The sequence below is a fragment of the Anser brachyrhynchus genome (genome assembly GCF_964034855.1).
Source record: "Anser brachyrhynchus genome assembly, chromosome: 1".
Classification (NCBI taxonomy): Eukaryota; Metazoa; Chordata; class Aves; order Anseriformes; family Anatidae; genus Anser; species Anser brachyrhynchus.
Genome location: NC_137694.1, coordinates 41,056,981 through 41,081,420, shown reverse-complemented (window position 1 = coordinate 41,081,420; position 24,440 = coordinate 41,056,981). Strand labels below are relative to the sequence as shown.

General features: G+C 38.9%; 1 protein-coding gene across 5 annotated transcripts in view; it reads left to right on the top strand.

Moving 5' to 3' along the window:
• OSBPL8 (oxysterol binding protein like 8) overlaps positions 1–24,440 on the top strand; it is a 90,588-nt gene that overhangs the window by 29,723 nt on the left and 36,425 nt on the right. For 2 of the 5 annotated variants that reach the window (XM_080606477.1, XM_080606478.1), the window contains exons 2-4: positions 133–238; positions 4,903–4,939; positions 10,121–10,255. In XM_080606477.1, the coding sequence (XP_080462603.1) occupies positions 197–238; positions 4,903–4,939; positions 10,121–10,255 (214 nt within the window). In that variant the 5' untranslated portion in view covers positions 133–196. Of the gene's footprint in view, positions 1–132; positions 239–4,902; positions 4,940–10,120; positions 10,256–20,203; positions 20,340–24,440 lie in introns of those variants that run through there. The other 3 variants (XM_080606481.1, XM_080606479.1, XM_080606480.1) reach the window with 2 other exon arrangements.

The window sequence follows — 24,440 nt, the reverse complement described above, 5'->3', positions numbered from 1 at the left end:
GTACCATAGGAAACTCTTTATACTCTTGAGAGATTATAAAAGTGAAAATTTCCAGTGGATGACATCCACTTTTCATTTCATCCACTGGAAATGACTTATTCATTTATTTATTTTATTTTATTTTCCCTTCAGGTTATTGAGTATCAGGATGGAAGACCTGTAACTGAAGGAGAGAGAGGCAACACGCTCTTTCAGTATGGAGACCGTTCTGGCTGACGGGGAACTGGATAGAAATCCAGTGAGTAACTTAAACGTAGCATCATGTATTCAAATGAAGGAGAAGATGGTTTTACGGGGAGAAGGGTTAAACAGCTTGAATTGTTTCTGTTTGAATTGCTGCTTTTCTGGTAAATACACTTGGAACATTATGTAGTATCGACTATAATTTGATAGATTCTTATGGTAAGAGGGCTGGATGTCAAAAAGCATTTGGTTCCTGGATTTGATACTTGGAGCCTCTGAGTCCCGAAAGAAAAAGATATTCCTGGCAGTCTCGCTACTCAGCATTTTACTAGTTACTGGCTGCGGACAAAGAGAAAATAATGTATTTCTTGGTGGAATGAAGGGCAGAAAAGGCAGGAAGAATGGTAATTGTATATTCTTAGGATGATTTCATGTATAAAAGTTGGTAATCTGTGCACATTATAAACTTTATAAAGTAGCAAAAGTACCAGCTCTATTTCTTAGCTAATTTTCTATTTTCTTAGTTAAAAACCAGGAAAAGATCATGGGTACTGTGACACTTAATCATCATCACATTGTCAAAATTATTTACGAACTTATTTTTTCCACAAGCTGCATTATATGGAAGCATTCTAAATGTTTAGGTTTAGGTTAATTCTTGCTTCCTCTATTTTCATAACTGTTAATGATTTATAGCGTTTGGGAACACGTAGGGTCTACTGCAGAACTAGTAATTAATCATAGACAGGACTTCTGAATAAGTTCTTAGTGAAGATATTTTTTAAAGAATTTAAAGTTGTAGTTCACGGTTTAAGCCATGCTTAGTTGCATTTGATGAGTCGGTCTGTTTCATGCTTTTTTTTCCTCTAGGCTACCTCTGAAATCTGAAATACATACTTTATGACTTTTTTTTTTACTGAAAAGTTCAAGTTTTTTACATTAGTCACAAATCAGATTTATTCCTAAGATTTTGAGATTGTTCAGTGTTCCAGATTTTTAGCTCCTATCTGTTGATACCTACTTTTTCAAGTTCCGTTTGTCCAATTCATGAAATACTTGAACTGTGAACATGCACAAAGAACACTGATCAACATCTTGCTACACAATTTAAATCCTTTGGAGCATTTATAGGAGGTAACTGAGATCACAGAACTCAATATTGTGGAGTTCTCTTTCCAGAATCTAATCTAGGGAGAAAAGTTTTATACAGATTGCTTATCTTAAATGGTTAGGTTGAAATGTACTGTATCTGAACACAAATGTTAGGACAGCTCAACAAACTTTTTATCGCAGTCATGACACTATTAAGATAGTGCAAAATATTCTAGGTACTTTGGTTTAACTTCTTGTTTGAAAACAGCTTTTGACTGTTTTTCTATAAAATACTAATATAATTTGAACAAGCCTAAGTGGCACAAAATACAAAACATATCATGGGACTGTTTGTTGTAAACCGATTTTTTCTCTAAATTATTTTTAAAAGACTTTCTAGTTGGCTAATTTTACCAAGAGGTATTTTATAAATGAGTTGCCTTTGGTATAAACTTGTACAGTCAGTCCTTGTTATTTAAATACATCAAGAGACATAAAAGTACCTTTTTTCCTTGAAGCATAGAATATTGGCCTTTTTTTGTTATAAGCTTTGAAGGCTGGCTTAGTGGTCCTGAATTTAAATGTGACATGATTAATCTGAATGATTTATATGTAATAAAGAGTGCTCCCTGGAAAAGTCTATCTTCAGCAGGGTATAGAAACTCTAACATGGCTTTAGAATGTGCATTCAAATTCTATTAAGAATTTAGTTGTACGTTTAGATTGTAAATCTAATAAACATTTTAAACAAATTCATCTTTTATGGTGTGAGGCTGAGACATGCTAGCATGACATATGTTTTTGCTTTTGCCCTAATCTTCAACAGGAAAAGGATTTTGTTCTACAGGACAAGTTGGCAGATGTAATTTTAGGTTTAGCAGCAGTTCTTATGAGCTTTATCCCTGTGAAATGGAAATCTAAAAATAATGTTTTTCTAAAGCACAGAGCAGCTTTTGTGTGAAAACAGAAGTATTGCTGCTGTTTAATGTAGTGGATTATGTTGCTGTTTTTATTCTGTAGTCTTCCATATTTAAAATGTTACTGGAAGGAGGGCTGGGCTTTATCCGTTTCAGTAGAAACATTTTTAATTGAATATGCCTGAGCAGAAGCTAACTAAATCATTTAATATTGAGAACCTTCCTTGTCAGAGGACTTACTCTAAAATTGAAGTTTGCCATCAGTTAAGTAAATGTGAAAATACAGGTGGATTGTGTCTCTGGGAATAAGTACGCATTTATTTATCTTGATTCTGTATATTTAAAATAAGAGTTGTGGGAGATGATGAAGAGGAAGGCCCTGAATGTATTCTTTTCAGAGCAAACACCAAAGCAGTGAAATGATCCCTTTTTGTTTCCTTGGGGGGGTTGAATTCCTCATCTGCAGTGATATGAATTGCAGATGGTTGAGGTGCAATAAGCTATTGGAAAATAAAGAGGTCGTTTGGGCTTAAATAATTTCATTTCAGTATTTTAATGTTTTGCATCATACTCAGAAAGACCTATTCTGCTGGTTTTAGGTAAATGCACAGGACCAAATCTTTCAAATGGAAATGCAAGGAATGCAGTTTGATGTGTAAACAGAATATTTATTGGGGGAGATCAGGGACAGAGTTAGGCAGGCTTGTGTTTCAGTCCCCGGCATGGGAGCTGTTTGTACCAGTGCATAGGATTACCCATACAATGCTAAAATATTTACATAAATGTCCCTGCATCATCTCGGGTGACCAGTTGCCCTGCTCTGTGGTGTCATGTTGTGTCTTGGTCAAGACTTCTTGAGAGGCAAGCAGTGCGACAGACCCTGCTGCTTCTTCACTGTGTTTCTTCAGCATGTAAGTATGCCCTGCTAGCGAACGTGCTGTCTGAGTATCAGAAACTTCTCATCTGTGTGTCTGTTAATAATTTATTTTTCCACTTCTCTCCTCTTGCTTTCCAACTTGTGGTGTGAAGTGAAGCAGACCAGTGCTGAGCATTGGTGTTCCCAGCCCTTCGGCCACTTGCGGGATCTCTGTGCAGTTACTGCAGACTCTTTTTCCTTGCTCTCGTCAGTCCTTCTCTTCAGTCTAAAACAGCATAGGGTAATACAGTCAGGTCAAACGGGAATTTTCTCATAGTCTGCAATATGTTACTACCATACATTAAAAAAAAACCCAGCATTTCATACACTAGTGTCTAAGCCTGTCTGGTGAGTTCATGAGTTCCGTTAGTAGCGTTTCCCCCTGACCCAGTCTCTGGCAAGGCGCAGGAGGTTGTTTACCAAGTGCACTTTATTTCAGCTTCTCTTGTTCAATCAAGTCCTTTTCCACGAAGTACAAAATTATGAAAGGAGGGTCCCCTCATCTTCCCTGTGATTTGTACTGCTGTTCCAGAATTCTTGTTGCAATATTTTACATTTACATATTGCAATAACAATTTAATGCCCCTAGGCAGCTGTGAGGAATAAAAATCCATGTTTTAAGATCACGAGTGTAAGACGAGACTCCTGCTTGCTGAGATTTTTTTCATGTTTCCTCTTGTTTAGTCATAGAATCATAGTCCTGATAATAGGGAGGCAAAATTGGATCCTCTTTAAAGCAGGGCAAGGATTTCTCTCCTTTATGGAAATGGAGCAGAAGACTTTTGTTTGAGGTATAGAAGATACAGCATGCTTGTATTTATTTTTTATTTTTTTTAAGGAGGAAATGTCTGTTCATGCTGATCAGTATGCTTGCTTTCTTCTCTCTTTTTTTTTTTTGTTATTTCTGTGTCTCAGATGTAGTAAAACTTTTGAGACGGGTGGAACTTACCTTACATCTGTACACTGCCGAGCACAGCGGGATCTTAACCCCACTGTGGCTTTGGGTAGTAGTGATTTATAAAATATTCCAACTCAAACGACAGAAAGAAGTGCAAGCTATAACTATGCAATTATTCTCATGTGGTGCCTATATTTGATGCATTTCAATGGGAAGGAGATATTTATTTTTATACAAATAAATTCTTTGGAAATACTTTGATACAAAATGTTTTCTTAAATTTAAAATGGCACTGCTTCTCTTTCTTCCTAAACAATTTAAAATGTTACTGTTGTTTTTTGTTGAACTGATTCTGTGGCTTCTAAGTTCATGTTTGTGTGCCAAACCCACCAGGCTCTGATACGGCCTTAGTGCTTATTTGAACATTAATGATCACTGAAAATATTTTGTATTTCCAAAACACTTGGCTGAAAGTGGTGCAGTTTTGGAAATGTATCTTTTGTTATTTCAACTTTCTTTGGAGCTGTAGTCTTCTGAAAATTTTTCAGCTGAAAATTTCTTAGGATATGTTATGTATCAAGCCATGGGAACACTGAGAGGTTCCACTCCGAATTAGCAGCTGGGGCAGTTGCTGTTCACTAACCATATACGACGATGGCTTCTAATGCTGGCTTCCTTATTAGCGTATTTGTCAGTTTTGTTGCTTTACTTTTCTGAACTGCGAAGTCTCTTGAGGTCTTGCCTTTGGTATTGAGGTGCATGTTGTATTTTAGTCATGAACTAACACTGTTTTCATTGTCCTTCTTCTTTCCCGCTGCTGCTGCTGCTTTTGTGCACTTGCTTCTTCCTGGCCTGGATTTTTTTGTTTGCTGTTCTTCAATTGTATGTGTACACAGCATCATGGGGATAACAGAGACTCTCATGGACCATCAAGTAAGTGAACTCCCCTTTACTACAGTGTTTTGGACATATGTTCGTAATAGCTAACATATTTCTTTGTAAATAGGCCACTGGGCTAAATATTTGGTTTTGGGTATTCAAATTGAGAAGCTGAAATACAGTGAAAATCTTCTGTGGAAAAGAAATGCTTCAAATGTTACAGTAATGTATATAATAAAGGCATGGAAATGGTCCTTCAGAAATAATTTTTGAGCTTGCCTGTGTATAGCACTATATGGTTCACTTAATTTCAATAAATTTACATCATCAGAAATCAACAGGTGCATATACTGTAATACTCAAAGATGTTCTCTGGTGTTTTGGTAGGGAAAACTTCAGCTGTATGTACATGCAGTCAAAGTTCAACTAGTGCTATTGATTCATGTGTGTTAGTGTAATCATATGACTGGCAGAATAATTTTGCCTGGGATTTAGATTTTGCTTATGTGAGGAGGGGAAAGGTGCAGGCAAAATTTTCTTCTTCATGAGAAGTCTGTGCAGAAGTCATGGTCTTCAACAGTCTTTGTGGGCTGTTCACTTACCCTATACCAGTTAGAGGATTACTCTTTCTGAAGATCAATTTTTCATGAGACACACTTTTAATACAAAAATGGTATTTCATCATTGAAATAATAAGGTTTTCTAATGGAAGGAGTTCTTTCCATTAGCATTCAAACATTCTTTTTATTCACATTAATCCATCCTGCTCCTTTCTGTTATAATAGATGTACAAAGCAAACTTATTTGAGGTTTTTAATGCTGTCTTGCAGATTAATCTCAAGGCTCATGTTGGCCTCTTCAGTGAATTGTTGGTACAGCTGATGGCATTGCTAGGTCCTGTTTCTTCTTGTGGGCTGTAGATTGGAGGTACAAGAAGTCCCACAGACTTTTCATTGCAAAAAAGCTCACAATCCATTGTAAAAATGGGCAGCCTGCTGAAGGTGTCCCTGCTTGATCAGGGGGGTTGGACCAGATGACCTCCAGAAGTCCCTTCCAACCTCAACCATTCTGTAATGCTGTGAAAAAATATCAGACAGCTGTGCTATATAAATATGCAGTCTGTAAAGCTGGCAATTACTAGAGTGTACTCATGTTCTTGCATGGAGTTCCTGAAACCATTTTTTCCCAGGTCCTGAAGTTCTTTTTCAAGTTGTTTTGATGAAAAAAGTAACCATACTAACTGCTGGAAGGTTCCTGAAAGCAGATTATTTAAAAGCTAACTGCTAAAAAAAACCTACCCAAATAATACTTTTAACTTACCAACTTCTTATTTTCCTGCTTTTCTGTAAGTGGGGCTGATCTTGCTAGTTAAAGACAGTCAAAAGTAAAGCAGAACTGAATTTTAATAAACCTTTTCCTGTATCTCGTGTCCTTGTGCTGTTTTCAAGTGGGTAGGCTCGTTAACATGCTCATTATGGAGTGGAAAAATTGGGAGTCTGCCACTTCAGAGATTTTTTTTCCATAACTTCATCTGATGAAATAAATTGGCTGTAACGACCTCAATTTGTGTTTCTTCTGATGCATAAATCTTACTGACAAACTATAATTACTAATTTGATGGCTAGTAGTAAGAAATAGAGCAAAGTATGAATTATCAACTCTAATTGTTCTGTTGGTATTCAAATGTGCCCTCCGGAGATTCACAAAGGGGCTTTGATGTTTACTACTTGATGTTTCTCCCTTAAAATAGCACTCCGCTCAGCTTCAAGGAGATAGCTGGTGTGATTTTAAACCTACTCAGGTAAAGGATGGGATGAACCAAGATCATCATGCTCTTGGATGAGCGCCCTGATGCCTGAGCTAAATTCGAAAAGTACATAACCACTTTGAGGCCACCGAGTGGAAGGAATGGTTGGCAATGCTGTTGTAGGTTTTGTTGCACGTGTTAAGCATGTTCCTACTAAATCATCTTTCAAGTTGCAAAGATGGCACATGAAACCTACGAATTAAGTGAGATGTTCCCCAGGAACATAAGAAAAATCATGTCATATGTTGTCTGTGTCACAAAGACCTACTGTTACAATGAAGAAGCTAAGACCTTGCTCGCTGGAAAGTGTGAGTGCTGTGAGGATTAGTCAAAAACTGAGTGAGGTTTTTGAGGCTTACAGCATTTCATTAGTTCACTGAGATTTCACTAAAGGTACCTGTGGAGACACAAGTTTAAACCATAAGTTTGTTTGGTATTTTTGCAAATGAGAAGCAAAACATTTTTGACTAGGAGCATCATTTATTCATCCAAGTTTAACTTTTATTTCACAAGTGAGCAAGGCCGCTTGTATAAATCGCCATTGCTCTCTTTCAGAGAGAGAAACTGCTTGGTTTTATTCTGTGAATGTACTGAAGTTCCCAGATAAAATCATTCTTCGCTTCAAGTGAGTTAAAAATTAGCTACAGGACCATCGAGCATAGTCAGCAAATGGATAATTTAAGTATGTGCCATAAATTTTTATAGCGTTCATAAAATCAATCCATCAGAAGCTATAAACAGCAGCCAAAGAGCTTCTCCAAATTGCTGTTATCTATTAATATATAATAATTAAATCTCTCTTAAATAAAAGATCTGCTTCCAAGTGGTAGGCGTTTGATTTAATGACATCTTAAAAACTCAGGTTCATTACTAGCATAACTTCTCCTCCTTACTCCGTCCCAACTACTTTCTCCTTGAAATAGCTTTCTTTGTTTCTGTCTTCTAAGGTTCCAGAGCTCCTGCCAAAAGATGCTTAAGGTGTATCTTTATGTAGATTGCCAACCATCTGAAAGTCTTACTGATTGCACATCTGTGATTATGCTGGCATCTTTAAAAATCATATCTTTTGTAGAAGAAAAAGATGGAAAGTAAAGGTATTCATTGTCCCATACTCTAAGTAACCACTATGTTACTTAGGACATGGTTTAGTGCTGGACTTGTAGTGTTAGATGAATGGTTGGACGTGATGATCGTAAAGGACTTTTCCAACCTAAATGATTCTATGATTCTGTGTTCTGCCTGTCCTTGTCTTCCCCCTCACCATAGAGCAAATGTCTTGGAGTATCGGGATGAGGAATTTGGAAGTAGGGGGACAACTTCCTGGTGGCTGCTACAGCGCAGATGTGCAGACATTTATGTTTTTAACAGATTTATTTCCATTTGTTTAACACTTTATAATGTTTTGTATAAAAAAAGAAATTGTAAAACTCTCCTGCTCTTCATTCGTCAGCTTTACAGGTTGAATTTTGAAAAAGCCCACTTGATTTAAGAAATTCACCCACAAAATACTACATGCTGGATGATAGATAACCTGTTCTTTGTAGGGAAGGAGCGTTTCCAACAGTACTAGCAGTCTTTGCAAGTCCCAAATTGAGTCTGCAGACTGGGGAAGGAGCATGAGTTTAATAGGGAATTTCAAGCTTGCAACCCTTACCGTTGTTACTGAGTTAACATCACTGAGTTCAGTTCATGAGTTTGGAGAACTTGTGTAGAGGTTTCTTCCACTAAATGATGGGCAAATACTGTCTGAGAAATGATTACATCTTCACAATTTCTGAAGTTTAACGGTTAAAAAGTTAGTAATATTGCACTCTGCTTGTTCAGAACGAATCCTTCTGTAGGGGTCACTTGAGAAAGTATTGTCTGTGCTGCAGAGTGGCCGCCTGCGGGGCACTGCCTGCTGCTGACATGCCCTGAAACCCTGTCCTGTTGGGCAGGGAAATGCGGTTCTGACACAGTTAGAGGCTGGTGGCTTTCCAAAAGCAGCTTTCAGCTGACTTGCTGCAACTTCAGTGCATCCTGAACGCTTTTAAAACAAGGGAGTATAGCTCAGTCCCTTGCAGGGATCAGTTTGGTGTTAGTTTGTGAAACAGTCACTTTTTAGCCTCCCCATTTTATTTTTTTCATTTTGGACACTAGCTCTTGCGTGGTGCAATCCTTCCCAAAAGTTAGAAATTTGCTCCCTACCTCTACCCTCCCTCCCCTTACTTGTAGTACATAGTACAAATAAAAATCTAAATTGGTACTACAAGAAAAACAATGCCAGCCACTTTTGAAGTATTGACTTTCTGTCACTGACAAATTTGAACTCTGAGCTAGGGAAATGAGCTTTTTGCCTTGCTTGTCTTATCTCCTTTCTTACTTTTCCTAAGCACCAGTCTGCTTATGGTGTAGTTTGTCCAGAGTAGAGCTTTAGATGGTTTATCTGATACAGAAAAATAGTACAGGTGGGTATCCTGGCATCCTTGCATTCATCATACTACCTTGTGTTTATTCTAGATGTTCCTTAAAAAACACGTTTCAGTTACTGTAATAATAGTAGTAATGAAGCTAAGAAGAGGGTCTCTGTATCTGCAGATTCTATCTAAAAAACTGAACTTTGTTTTAACTCAATCTTCTGTTAAGCTTTTAAAACTATTTTGAGGAAAGCTTAAGAACTCTTGAAGTGAGTAGCATTAAAACTTAGTCTTTTAGGCAGACTGTTTTTAGTAAGCATCTTCTGTTTTCCTTCTAATCTTTTTTGCCAGTATCTCTACTTCCACGGGACAGATGTTACTGAGTCAGTCATTATTCCACTATCAAAAATGTTCCAGCTCTGTTGTGCGCAGCTTAAGGATAAGTACAAACATCATAAGCAGGATGGCTGCACAGGTGGATCTTACAAATAGCTAGAGGAGATCAAACAAGGCCTTTTCAGACTGATAAGGTTCAAGGAGAGAAACTCTTCTGATGTAAACCTTTCCCTTGGTAAAGTCTCTACATAATCTTTCTTAATAAGACATGTTTCTTTGATGTACATGTATACATTCATTTTAGTTTTCTGGGATGGTGGTACAGCTTGAATCTGGTAAGTTGTTTCCTGGGTCAGCTGTCTTGTGGCTAGTTAAACCAAGTCAAAAAAGTGGCAAAGAAAGCAGGATTTGAGAAGTAACAGCTCAGTGCTGTGTCTGTGATGTTCAGTAGCAGCATGCAGTTTTCCTACACACAGTAGTTTTTGTTTTCATCTTCTGACTCACGTCTTAGACCAATCTTTCTGGCTCCTTTCTGCCATTCCTTCTGAAGCAAATCTCTGGTTTGAAATGCTCATTTTCTAGAAAGAATTTTTCAAGACAGCATTTGAATACCAGTATCATTAATAGCAGTGAACTTGTTAATAGAAATCAATGCACAAGTACATAACATTGAGCACCCATTTTGTATTTCAACAGTCGTAACAAACAGCGATGAATCACAGCTTTTAACTCCGGGGAAAATGAGCCAGCGCCAGGGAAAAGAAGCTTATTTTACTCCAACCAAAGAGTTACTCCAACCATCTCTCAGCCCAGCAACTGCCCACAGCCATGGTAAGACAAAGCTATTTTTTACAGAGGTTTTAAAGAACTTAAATGCTGACATTTATTACCTATTTCAAATGTTGGTTCAAAAACACTGCCCTCCCAGATAAAGAGGTAAGGAAGAAAGTGTATTAAAATATTGCAGGCAATTTTTTTTTGTATCCTTACATGTTAACCTGAAACGGAAAGAAGCTCAATACGTGGTAAACTACTTTAGTAGAGTATGCCATGGCTTGTGAGAGAACAGTCCACATGATAGTAAATCATTATCTGTGTGTAATTTGGTAATTGATGGTCATGTTAATGTCTCAAGTATTTAAGTTGTGTGTTTGTGCAGAAGTGTTATGATACACCGCTTAAGCTTGGAACCTGTTATAGAGGTCATTGACAATGACTTCTGTTGAAAGATCGTTCTCCTTTTGAAAGGGAAAAATCTCAGCACTATCTGCCAGTCTTCAAACAGTCCTCTGTTTTGCTATACCTGTCGAAAACAAACATGGATCTGTGTGAAGTGATTGGATCCAAAGTGAAATTTGCCAGTCAACCTGATGTGCTGATAGTTTGTTTAAAAGGCAAAAATAAAAAATAAGTTACTCTCCTTGTACGTACTTGCTTTTAAAACTCTTTGTTTTATTGCCTAGAATATAATGATAGATGTTTGTCATGGTGTTTGCAGTTCTTCGTGAAAACTTTTTTTAATTAATACTCTTCTTTGCTATTGGCAACCATGCTAATCATCTATGCTTACTTCACCTCTTGTTTCTGAGGTGGTTTGGTACAAGCCTCCCCACCTCCTGTAGTCTATACTGTCAAAGTAATGCTGCTAGTCTGTAATAGCAATAAAGCCACTTTCTTAGGCATCTTGGAATCATTTTGCTGTTTTCCCATTCAGTGTTATTCGAATAAGAGGGAAGTGTTTTAAATACAAACGTGGTTGTTACTATATTGAATCTGGTAGTCTTTTATCATACTTTAAGAATTACAGTAGTGTTTTCAGTGCATAGCTAGCTCTGATATATTTTCTAAAAGCTGCTCTTATCTCATTGGAACAGTGCTTGATTTTCTCTGGCTTACATTGTACTAAGTCTGGAAATATTTTCTGTATAACTTGGTTGTAACTTTTATGTTATTCAAATAAATTTTTGGTTATTATGTGTACTGTTTTATCCCTTACTTGACAAGGGATGTAGGTTATGTAAGTTTATTTGGATATTCTGGTAAACACATTCCTTTTAACATTGCTATTCCCACTAATTTGTGAAGTCAAACCATTGTGCCTTTTTAAGGGCTTTCACTCAGGAAAATCATGAAAATGGGCTTAAAAATTGCCAATAGACTTGAGAGTACTATGTCAGTCTCCTTGCAGATATTAACTATTCTCTTCTGATTTTTAACTCTGATTATTCCAGGGCTTTTATAAGTGATTTTAAGCATGTTAAATATATCTGTGACTCTTAGCATCACTCATCTCTATGCCTTTGTCTTCCAAGAATGCTACTAGAAACGTTCCTGTAGTTTTGTGAAACAAGGAATTTGGCTTAAAGTCAATTTCAGTAGCGAAACAGTAGTACGATATGGGCCTAGGCTTCAGCAACCTGTAATTACTGACTTCTAGCATATCTGCAACCTGGGAGGTGTAGGTCTGATTTTTATGGAGTTGGTTGACCCACATTTAGAAGTTGGGTGGTTATTCTGTGCTGGTTATTCCTACAAGGAAATGACACTGCTGATGAAAATGTGAGCTTGTTACATGGGGATCAAGAGATCCTGCGCAAGCCTGGAAATATGAAGTAGAACAGAGTTTAAAGTGGTGGAGCACTTGAGTCTGTTTTAATTGACAACATCTGATGAGCAAAGGGTCTTTAGAACATTCCCATAGTATTGTATGATGAGAATATGCAGAAATGTTTAGATATAGTATTTAAAGGCATTTACTATGAACTAAATGGAGATGCTTCTAGTCACTGGCACCTGAATGCACCTTTAGGAGGTGGGTAATGTAAACAGTCTGAAAGCACAGTAGGCACAGCATAAAATAGGATTGGAACAGAAAAATGTATGATACAGTCTGCAAGGATCAGTCGGCTCATCTACTGGAATAAGTTAATTAGTGTATTCTGCTCGTGTCTTAAGTAAGATTCAATGGCAAGTATTACAAGTGTGATTAAAAGTGGGTGAGAACTTAAATGTTTACCTCTACTCTCTTATATTAAAATTTAATGTTCAAATATCAGTTTGGGCTATTGGCTTCCTGTTTAGAACAAAGGGTGAGCCATACAACATGCTGCTGTGAAGTTGTAAGTGGTGTATATTTCATAATTCTAAGTATTCTTGTGTATAAATACTGGGTTTTAACTTATGTGAAAGTACCTCTTGCTTTTAGAAAGTTTCTATTTTCCTGCACTTGCTTTCTTGGTTTAAAGCATGACTTCCTTCTTTGCTCCTTTCATTCTTGTATATATTGAGCAGTTAGCTTAACCCAGGCACCTGTTGTAGTTTCAAGGACTTGCATTAGAAGTGTGTTTATGCTCATGTATGTTATGCTTCTTGTTAAATAACAAAATTCTGTGCACATTATCTAGTATAGATGTGCAGTAGGAAAATGAATCACCTTGTCTTAAAAATATTGTACCTGACAAAATGTTGAAAAAAATGAATGCTTGAAAATGTTTCCAAGGTTTTCCCTTTTAAATTTAGGGAAATATTGCAAACTGTCAATTTCAATTTAGCAATGTTCATTTCTTCAGAAGGAGTGAAGGAGAAGGTACTGCGACTTTTTCAGTGAAGATTTTTTTTTCTTTAGCTGTGACATGCATGTGGTATTTTAGATGGAACTTAGTATGTTATCTAAGCCAAAAACAGCTGTTGTCTTTTTGTAATCCAGCATAGAGTGCAGCACTGTCTGGCAGTGATCATTCAGCAAAACTCTATATACGCTATCAATGTTCTGCATAATCTTTGCACATAGAAGTTGTGCCTTTTTATTTTACGTAATATTTTTAAGATCCTTGAAAATGCAATGTAGTTCATTCTGAAGCTGAAGAGTAGCGTGTTTATCACAGAACAGCTGAGGTTGGATGGGACCTTCGGAGATCATCTGGTCCAACCACCTTCAAGCAGGGTCCCCTAGAGCACGCTGTGCAGGATGGCATCCAGGTGGGTTCTGAATATCTCCAGAGAAGGAGACTCCACAGTCTCACTGGGCAATCTATGCCAGTACTCTGTCACCCTCGCAATAAAGAAGTGTTTTCTCATGTTGAGCTGGAACTTCCCGTGCTTCAGTTTGTGCCCATTGCCTCTTGTCCTGTTGCTGGGCACAACTGAAGAGTCAAGCCTCATCCTCTTGACACCCTCCCTTCAGATACTTATACACATTGATAAGATCCCCTCTCAGCCTTCTCCAAGCTCAACAGGCCCAGTTCTCTCAGCCTCTCCTTGTATGAAGAGGTGCTTCAGTCCTCCAACCTTCCTCATAGCCCTCCTCTGAACTCGCTCCAATACCTCATGTCCCTCTTACACTGGGGAGCCCAGAACTGGGCACAACACTCCAGGTGAGGCCTCACCAGGGCTGAGTAGAGGGGCAGGATCACCTCCCTCGACCTGCTGGCAGCATTCTTCTGAATGTAGCCCAGGATACCATTGGCCTTCTTGGCCACAAGGGCATGTTGCTGGCTCATTGTCAGCCTGCTGTCCACCAGGACTCCCAGGTCTCTCTCTGCAGAGCTGCACTCCAGCAGCTCAGCCCCCAGCCTGTACTGGTGCTTGGGGTTATTCCTCCCTACGTGCAGGGAGTTCCCGTGTTGAACTTCATGAAGTTCCCCACAGCCCAGCTTTCCAGCCTGTGGAGATCCTTCTGAATGGCAGCACGGCCCTCTGGGGTACCAGCCACTCCTCACAGTTTTCAGAAATACTTATCATCAAAAAGCTTGCTGAGGCTGCACTCTGTGCCATCATCCTGGTCACTGATTTTCGCTAGTCTTCCTTTTGCTATTGATCTATTTGAAGAAGCCTTTCTTGTTGTCTTTGACATCACCTGCCAGATTTAATTCCAAGTGGGTGTTGGCCTTCTTCATTGAATCCCTGCATACTCTGACAGTGTCCCTCTGTTCCTCCCAAGGGGCCTTTCCCTTTTTCCACATGCTGTATAATTCCTTCTTTTCTTTGAGATTTGCCAGGAACCCCTTGCTCATCCATGCAGGTCTCCTGCCCCCTTTGCTTGCCTTCTTGCTCATAGGGATACATTGATCTTGAGCTTGGAGGAAGCGATGCTTGAATATTCACCAGCTCTCCTGGACCTCCCTTCCTTCTAGTGCCCGAACCCATGGGATCCCTCCAGGTAGGTCCCTGAAGAAGCTAAAGTTTGATCTCCTGAGGTCCAATGTTGGGATCCTATTTTTGCCCTGCTTCCTCCTCACAAGATTCTGAACTCCACCATTTCATGGTTGCTGTAGCTAAGGCTGCCCCGAACCTTCGTGTCTCTCTAGCCCTTCTTTTATCGTTTATGCTACAGACAGACCTTTAAAGTTGTGGGAACTTGCTTTCTTTGAAAGGTTCAGCAAGATTGTTTGACAAAAATGTTTTAGAAAAACTGATGGTGGGGATTATGCCTGTATGATCTCATGAGTTTACATAGCAACTTCAGAGTTTTACTGTTGAGAAGTCAACTCAGCTCTATGTAGTTTTGGTTCTTAGCTGGACTTGTAATTTTAATTAATGTGGATTTAATTTATTTCTGCTATGCCCATCTAGTAGTTATCTATTGTGTCAGAATAAGCCAGTCTTGATAATAACACTACAATTACAATTTGTTCTGTAAGAAAAATTTATTGAGCCTGCTAATGTCAGTGGCTTTAAGTTGGGTAGTACCTAAAACCCAAGTGCCATCTAGTGCTAAGACTGAGACACTCATGTGCTGAGATTCAAGAGACATCAAAGCAAACAGAAACTATCCTCTTGCATCACAGCATGCAGGAAAGGATTTAGTAAAGGCAGAGTTGACTTTCTAGAAAGCCAAGAATACAACTTTTTATGGGAGCTCTAAGATCAACTACACAGTCAAAAGCGTTCCAGTTATGGACCTTGTTAGCGCTGAAACTCAGGAGGGGCTGTTTATGAGAGTGTGCTTGAGCAGCTCCACTTCAAATTCATCTTGAAGACATTTACTGTGTTTTTTTTCTTGTTTGTTTGTTTTTCCCCACTTTTCATTGTATATGTTTAGGACAGCAGTTTCTAGATTCTTTCGTTCAACAGCTCACTCAAAAGGATTACTGTGCTTCTCAAATTGAGGTGGGAGGAGATCGAAGAGTGATAAACTTTTGGCAATAATTCGCACAAACCTTTTCAAGCAAATCTTACTTTTCCCCACACAGTCTTTAACTGTAACTTTTGAAGTCTTTGTAATTATAATTTCATAATATCTGCAAAATTAGTCTGATAAGCCTCTAACTTATCAATGCTGTATATTGCACGTAAATGTTGCCTCCAGTATGTCTCATATTCAGACGTTGCATTTTCTTTTGAACTATGCACCAGCAATGAAACATTCCTAGTTCTCTGTGCCTTGAACATACTAAATGATCATACTGCTTTTTTCTTTTTTTTTTTTAAATCTTCTGTTTAGAATGGACGGGCTTGGAATTGAACTTAAACAGTTCAGCAGCCTTTTGATGGAAACTTTGATAGACTTGTGTAGTTAGTTTTTTCTTTGTAGCTTTACGTACTTCTGTGGGACTGTATTTTTAGGCCCTGTAGTGAGCTAGCATGGCCTTGCCACCTCACTAAGACCGTATTTTTGTAACAAGGTAGCACATACAGATTTTAGGACTGCTAGAACAAGTTTCAGTTCTGGCAGTCCACCCATAGATTGAAGAATGTTAATTTAGCTCACTTGCTGCGTTTGCATTCTATAACTGAAAACGTTGTTAACTGTTAGCGGGAAAATTACTAAACTTTTATTGAGATTATTTTTGGTGATGAGACAAGCTCATCACTTCTTAACCTAATGCAAGTGCAACAAAAACGAACCTTTGACAAAACTATTTTATTACAGTTTTAAAAAAATGAGCATAAAAATACTGAATTCAAGATTGCATTTTTCAAAAGCTGTAGAGCAGAACTGGGCTTGCTGATGTAAGCTGTTTATGTTGTTACACAAATTATCCCTGGTAAATTGGATTCTTGTAAATCTTATTAACTCAGACTTACATCAGAATACCACTTTATTTGTGTTTGATAAAATGGATTAAGTAGAAATAGTGATCACTGAAAACATGAAAAAATCACCAGGCTCCTCAGGAAGGGTTTTTAATATCTTCCAACTTGTAAATATGCAGTAAAAACATATTTCAAACTTGTTATGAAAACAACTTAGTTGTTTAAGAAGCTGTACTTGTGGTAAAGACAGAAATCTAATTAAAATTGTAATATTAAAAATTCTATAAGAAGACATTTAAACTATTTTTCGGTTTGGTTTGTTTTTTACTGTTATTTGTGTTGTATCCTTATGGCTTTAATTAACGAGAGTTTGTGCTGTTGTTTTTTATGTGCCTTTGAGTATATGTTACAAAGTGCATATGATGAAATGCTTTTTGGTTTTAAACTTGCTGGTAGCATACATATGTGTTTATTTCATCAGGATATAATGTCTGAGTTGATTTTTTTAAGAGTGTGAGGAAGTGAAAATCCATGAAGAGGAGTGCAAAATTCACAACATTCATTATAGGAAAATTTTGCTGTTCTAGATTTTTGTGGATTTGAATGAGGACTCTTAATTTGCAAGCTGCGATCATGGGAGCATCGTCCAGACTTATACAAGAACAATCATACAATCATTAAGGTTGGAAAAGACCTCCAAGATCACCTGGTCCAACCACCCCCCTACCACCAATGTCACCCACTAAACCATGTCCCTAAGCACCACGTCCAACCTTTCCTTAAACACCCCTAGGGACGGTGACTCCACCACCTCCCTGGGCAACCCGTTCCAATGCCTAATTACTCCTCCTGAAAAGAAATGTCTCCTAATTTCCAAACCGACCCTCCCCTGGTGCAACTTGAGGCCATTTGCTCTCATCCTATCACTAGTTACCTGTGAGAAGAGGCCAACCCCAGCTCCCCACACCTTCCTTTCAGGTAGTTGTAGAGAGCAATAAGGTCTCCCCAGGGCCTCCTCTTCTCCAGATCAAACACCCCCATTTCCCTCAGCCGCTCCTCATAAGACTTATGCTCCAGGCCCTTCACCAGCTCCGTAGCCCTTCTCTGGACATGCTGCAGGGCCCCGATGTCTTTCTTGCAGTGAGGGGCCCAAAACTGAACGCAGTACTCGAGGTGCGGCCTCACCAGAGCAGAGCACAGGGGGCCAATCACCTCCCTGGTCCCCCTGGCTACACTATTCCTGATACAAGCCAGGATGCCGTTGGCCTTCTTGGCCACCTGGGCACCCTGCTGGCCATGTTCAGGCAAGCATTGACCAACACCCCCAGATCCTTTTCCTCTGCACAGCATTCGAGTCACTCTGCCCCAAGCCTGTAGCGCTGTATGGGCTTGTTGTGACCAAAGTGCAGGACCCGGCACTTAGCCGTGTTGAACCTCATCCCATTGGCCTCTGCCCATCAACCCATCCTGTCCAGGTCCCTCTGCAGGGCCTTCCTACCCTCCGGCAGATTGGTGCTTTCCCCTGATTTGGTGTCATCTGCAAACTTACTGAGGGTGCACTCACTTCCCTCATCCAAGTCATCAGTAAAGATATTAAAGAGGGTGGGCCGCAACACCGACCCCTGGGGAACTATTGTAACTGATGCTTTATAGCTGGCAACTCAGCAGATGATGCATTAGGGTTTTGGAGCTCTAGTTTCTGTTTTTCACGTGGAGAACAGTGACCTTTACAGACAAGTTCATCAATTTGACTGCATCAACCCTCAGAACGTCTCCTATTTTTATCCAAGGCACCAACAAGATGCAGATGGAGTGAAAATGCGAGTAGTATCTGGCAAAAGTATGTTAGGATGATAAAGACTAAGGAGGAGATATTTTATAGAAATGTAGACCTTTGAGCTAAATTAGCAGCTCTGTGTTTAACACACTTCTCTTTGTGCTCAGTGTTAAGGGTTTGGTTGTTTTGTGTGTTAGACTGACTTACTGTGTGACTAAGTGCATGCTCATCACAGAAGGCTAAGCACTGGGCATGGCTTTCCAGAAGGAGCTTGAGCTGAGCTAAGAGGTAGGATCTGCCCCTCCTTTCCAAGAAGTGGATGTTAATTCAGTTTGCACTAGGATGAAAATGTAGTCTGTGTTATGCGATTAGAAACAGAAGTGGTTTAGACGCAGGGAGGTGGATTGACAGTGGAAGCAGAATGATTGGTCTGCCAGTAATGATCACGGTATCATAACGAATAGAAGGGAGAAGTTGAACGTGCTGGCGGGGGAGAAAATAAGGGTGTTTTTGGTTGTGTGGAGCTTGTACTAAGGGCGGTTATTCTGGAGTAAACATCTGAAGGACTAAAATCCTACAGACTTTGGTCTGTAGGATGCTGCATTTGGAGAGAAAACACACATCTAGCTATTTTTGCATGAGAAAGAAGGTGGAGAGTGAAAAATACGTGTTTCTAAGCATTAGCTCCTGAAGAACATTTGCTAACTGCTGGAGGGATGAGATGCCTTTGGAGCCATAATGACCAAGAAAACACAGGATTTGCAGACATTACTGTCTTTTGATAATGATTTCTGGTTTTCTTCTCACATTTCCTTTGACTTTTCTCTGTATATCCAGACAGACTTAATCATGCAAATAACTTGATGCAATCTCCTGTTTCGCTCCACTGTATCTATCCATTGAATAGAGAAACTGAAGAATGGCTAAATAATTGATTACCTTGACCCAGTAAGAGCCACTTATTACTGAGCTTATTTTACCTGAGTTCATCTTCCCTTAAAACTGACTCAGCACTAGAAAAGAAACAGCTTGAGGGTTTGTTGAGGAGGTTCTCTGACAAGCTCCCCCCCTTCCCCCCCCCCTTTTTTTTTTTAACAATTTTGCATTAAGAGCAGATGAAATTAGGCACTTTCTGTATAGAGTGAGTGCAGCTAACACCTTGGATATGTTTATTAACACTTTTGCTTTTGAGTGCAGTGTGGGAATTTTGTCTAAAATCTTGCAACCCCTATTACTTTGACAGTCTTGGGCTTTCTTGCTGCATTCTTCGGAGGTATTTCGCTTTGTCTTACTTTGTCTTCTGATGCACGTACCATAGTATCATGGAGGTGAAGCCCCAGTTCTGTAAATCTGTGACTTACTTGGAACAGCTTTACTGACACTTGTGTCAGATAGGATGTGAATAAGGTTCTGTTCACAATAAAGAAGGAAGAGTTTGACCCTATATAATTTGTTTTCAGTTTGTGTTGCCAGACTGACTTTCTTGTGAATGTGAATGTTTGAAGTTGTGCTGTGTGTGGTTAGTCTTCTGCATCTATTATCTTGATGTCCTGCTTTCTTACTGTAATGCATTCTCTGGCACATTCCTCTGCAAGTCATTGTGCATTTATTAAAACTTGCCGTTTCTGAAATGCTACTCCACCCAGCATTTGTGGCTCGGGTAAATTACATGTACTCCTTTCTGTGTGAGGTATGGCTTTGTGAAAGTGTGGTGCTGGGTTTGAAGGGCACAGCAGGGCTGATTACTGTGAAACTTCTCAAGCAAGTTCTTTTTTTTTTTTCCGTGTAAATCTCGGCAAAGCTGGCGTACTTGAACCTGAACTGTGACCTTGAATTTTCTAAGTGTTGAGATGAAAAGTGTTGAAACCTGAGCAGTGAGCAAGCCTATTTACTTTGGGTGGGTGGAGCTGAGCAGGAGTGTTAGCAAGCAGGGAGGTGGAGGCAAGTACAGTTGCCACTGGGGCGCTGGGAGCCTTGGTATTAGTTCATAAACCATTCTCAGACATGCCTGTGGAATTACTCCTCAGCTAGACTGCTCTTGACACGGAAACACTAGACAACAGAAGAGCATTTGGTGAAAGAAACTTGCTACTGCAAACTACCACAACCTGTAGCCTCCTGGTTCAGATGTCTCTTCTGTGAATCAAATAGTGGTGTCTGAAGGCAAGTACATCTTTACTATCTGTTTCTGTTAAATAGGAGAAAAACACTTTTGCTTGAAGTCCCCATGCAAAAATCATATGTTGGATAAAACCCACTTGTAGGTATGGTAGCCTAGCAGTTTGCTTTTCCTGCTTTCTGCATACCGTATGGAATGTGTGTATCCTGCGTGTAGAGAGTTATCTATGACCTTCTCATTTGTTGAACTGGGGGGAGGATCCTGCTGGAAACGTCGTGTTGTCGAGATGTCAGAGCAGATGATTGTCAGACTTGAAGAGTGAGTCTAAAAAGCTTCTGTCTTCTCTGCTACACTGTCAGTTTCCCCTCTTTGTTCTCCTCCCTTTAGCTTGTACAGAGTTTGGTTTCATGATTTTTGGGCTTCGCTTGCACAACTCTTAGGGGAAAAGGATTTTTTTTTTACTCTGCATTACTAGATGTAATCCTGAGCTGTATTATTGCATCAGTATCAATTTGTTCAATGTGTTCATCATTTAAAATTGCTAAAATCTATGTAAAAACTTACTGTGTTTAAAATTCCTCAGTAGGATAGTTCAGAATGTGATTTGATTTTTAGAATTCAATTTCCATGCATGGAAATTCATACCTGTGCAGCTCAGAGAGGTCTTTTTTAATAAGCCTGTGCTTTTTTTTCAGCTGTGAATATTTATCAATTGCAGAAATGTTTTAAAACTAAAACCAGCCTTTGTCAAAAGTGTTCATATGCTGTTGGAATGGCATGCGTTGTCTTTTTCATTTGTGTGCAGAGATTTATGTTTTGCCTCAGGCAATATCCTGAAAGAATGTCTTAAGCACAGGATTATGATTTGGTTTTCAGCCAGCATGTATTACTAAAGAAGCCCTGATTGAATTGAGTAGCTGATAGGAGAAATGCATTCTGTCTTTTAGACATACATATAAGGTATAAATTTTCCTCCTTGAAGAGATGTTCAACAGATTATGATGGGGGTTGGATTGGATTTTGTGGTCTTTTTGTTTGTTTGTTTTTCGTTTGAGATAGATGAACTAAGTATTTCAGTCATGGGCATTCTCTTCTTTCTACTGATGTAGATATTACATAAAGCAGAAACCAGAAGGCTTTTTCTCCCTTTAAATGTGAAGAACCTAATTTTTGGTATGAAGAATCTTCCTTTTTTCATGCACTGGGGCATGCACCTGGATGCATTTAGGATAGCAGATATTTTCCTGTTTACACAGACATTTACATAAGTCTACCTTCTGCAGTTGGATTTGGCTGTAGTTCTATTTGTGAATATTTTGAAACCATGTAAACTTACAAGCTTTGTATGTTAATGCATTTTCTGTGTCAATTATTAAATTATTAAGGTACCAAGAACCAAATCTGTTGCGAATAGAAGCTTTCCTGTGATGTTAGACTAATGAATGATAGCAATTCGGTTTTGATCAATAGATTGGTTCATTTCATATGAATTTATTTTCAGGTTGGGGTTGGAGAGAAAAAGGATTATTTTTTTTTTCTGTTTTAATATATGGTGGTTAATGAAATGCACCTTGCCGCTATTAGCTGCAGAACATGCAAACAGCAGCTATTCCAAACTACTCGAAATATCTTTTCAGAAAGCTTCGAGAATGAAGCTTGTTGCAAGGAATGAGGAGGGTTTCTAGAAGCTTTGGACACCAAGTGCACGGAGAGCAGAAACCTCTTTAATATTTCAGGCAGATTCTCAAGAGTCATAATAAACTTTTAATTAAAAGTTTCAGCTTTCTTTTGACCTAACAGTCTTTCTGTTGTGTATCAGTTATCTTTCCAGCAGTGTATACTGCATTGAAGTAACTGAAGCAAATGAACACGTGTCCAAGTACTAGTGGGCATAATAAATCACAAGCTGTTGCAAAAGTGCAGATCTAGCGAATTTTCATAGCCAAACCATGTCCTAAGCTGGTTTATCACTGCAGGTTTAAGTGAAATATGAAGATGACTTGGTGGGGGAGAGGGAGATGAAGGAGAAAATTTAAATTAGAGTATTTTTTCTCCTCTCCTTGTGGTGGTGAGACAGTCATCTTTGGCAAAAGGCATAATGTGCCTCTCCCGTATTGCTGTTAATAAAGGAAAAGTTTCATAGTAGCAGCTGCCTGATTCGGGAGGTAGCTTCAGAGAGGGGAAATGTGACTGTAACATTATCGTGCTTGGAATTCTAGCCAAAGATTTTAGGTTTGCTTCTAATTGGAGAAAGGGACATAGGAAGGAGAAACAGGTTTTTAGTCTGTACTCTGTTACAGCTTGGCTACATGAACAGCGCCAAGGACAGGAGAGAGTATGGGAAGAAATGAGGGATAAACCTTCAGGATTATAGTGTTTCCTCCAGCCCCTGGATATCTAGCCACTTCTCAGTAAAATGAACACAGTGTGGCAGAGAATACAAAGGGAAAGAATCTAGTAGCCTGGTAGGAATATTTTTGGGAGTGGCTCCGGAACCAGCTGGCATGCCAGCTGGAGATGCAGAAGAAGTGGTCTGGAAGGCTGATGGTAGTCTCCCGTCAGCCTGTGTGACCCTCCTCTGGCAGTGCAGGATACAGGCAGCATCCTCCGAGACCAGTGCCAGTACAGTCTTACTGGACGGGGTCAAAGCCTCAACGCCAAGATAGTGCTTAACACAGCCGTTAATTGAGCAAAAAAGGTCTGTAATGAGATGATACACTTCTTCCTGTGTGAAAGGGGAGTTTTTCTACTGTAGGTTTCTCTTGATTTTAATTAGAAAAAAAATAAAAATCATACCATAGTGGCTTGCTCTGTTTTGTAGCCCAGAAGATAAATTTGGAGAAGTGATGTGGTGCTATGTTTATTTAAAAAGAAATGATGGATAAATGGAGACAGGCATTAATGCAAGACATGCTCATCTACTTTCTCCCCATGCTATGCCCAAGTAAATAATTTTTCACTTCTCATACAAAAGAAGTGAAGGTTACATGTCACAGGTAATGATTTCTATTGATGGCTTGTATTTGGCTATTTCAGCTGTATCTTTTCCCCTTTTTTCTATTCTTTAACATATACTGGAACATTTTTCTGGTAAGAGGCATGAAGAAATTCAAGCAATTCATAGCATCCTGGAAGCTACTATGCTTCATGATCAGAAAAAATACTTTCAATGGTTTCTGTATGTACCTTACTGTATGTATCTATAGGTACTAATGCCCATTCTTCACAGTTAAAACCTTTCATAGAGGTTATAGAATAATTTCAGTGTACTGTATTATTCTTTAGCCAACGTGAACTGAAATTACTTATTTGCAAATAGTGCATTTGTTTACCTAAACAGTTGGAGTAAACGGTATTATTAAAAGATTAATCAAATTCACATTACCACTAATTTGGTTTAGGGGATGCATGTCACTTTGTAAGAAGAGAAGACCTCTTGTACAGAGTAAGGGAGAGCATAAGTTCTCGTTTTCAAGTCTATTTTTAGTGTTTTATTTTTCTACTTTCCAGCAAACGGAGTAGGTTTCAAAGTGTATTTCATCAGAAATGTGGTCTGATGGGAAAGTGGAATTAGCGGAGACAGGAAGGAATATTCCATGCATGGAAGAAGGTAGTCAGGCATGCTAGTTGTCAGGGCAAAGAAACAGCTGATCAGATGAGCAATGCACGAAGGTGGTTAGGGAGAGCTTATTTGACTTCATCCTGGTACTGATCGGCAAGACCAGTTTGGATCATTTGATTCCTAGTCTTGAAGCACAATTTACTGGGATTTTTTTATGTTTAAAATTTAAGTTGATTAGTTTAACTGCTGTATTCATTGCATAAAATATTTGGGGCATTAAAAATAAAAAACTTTTGTGTGGAGCTTACTTTGTGCAACTCTTCCAGGAGTCAGGCAGTTTGCGTATATAAATATGGCAGTGTTAGAAAAAGCTATCATTTCACCTTTTAAACAAAAATAAGAAATGATGATGTAGAAACCATGGCAATCAGCTGATGAAAGCTAGCTAGGTAAGTACCTACGGAGGGAAGTTCAGCACGTCTGCGTAAAGCAACACATTGGCTTTCTTTTCAGGTTCCCATAGTGTACCCATAGTGGATATCAAATAAGGAAGCCACCTTAGCTCCTGAGTGCAATATTAGTT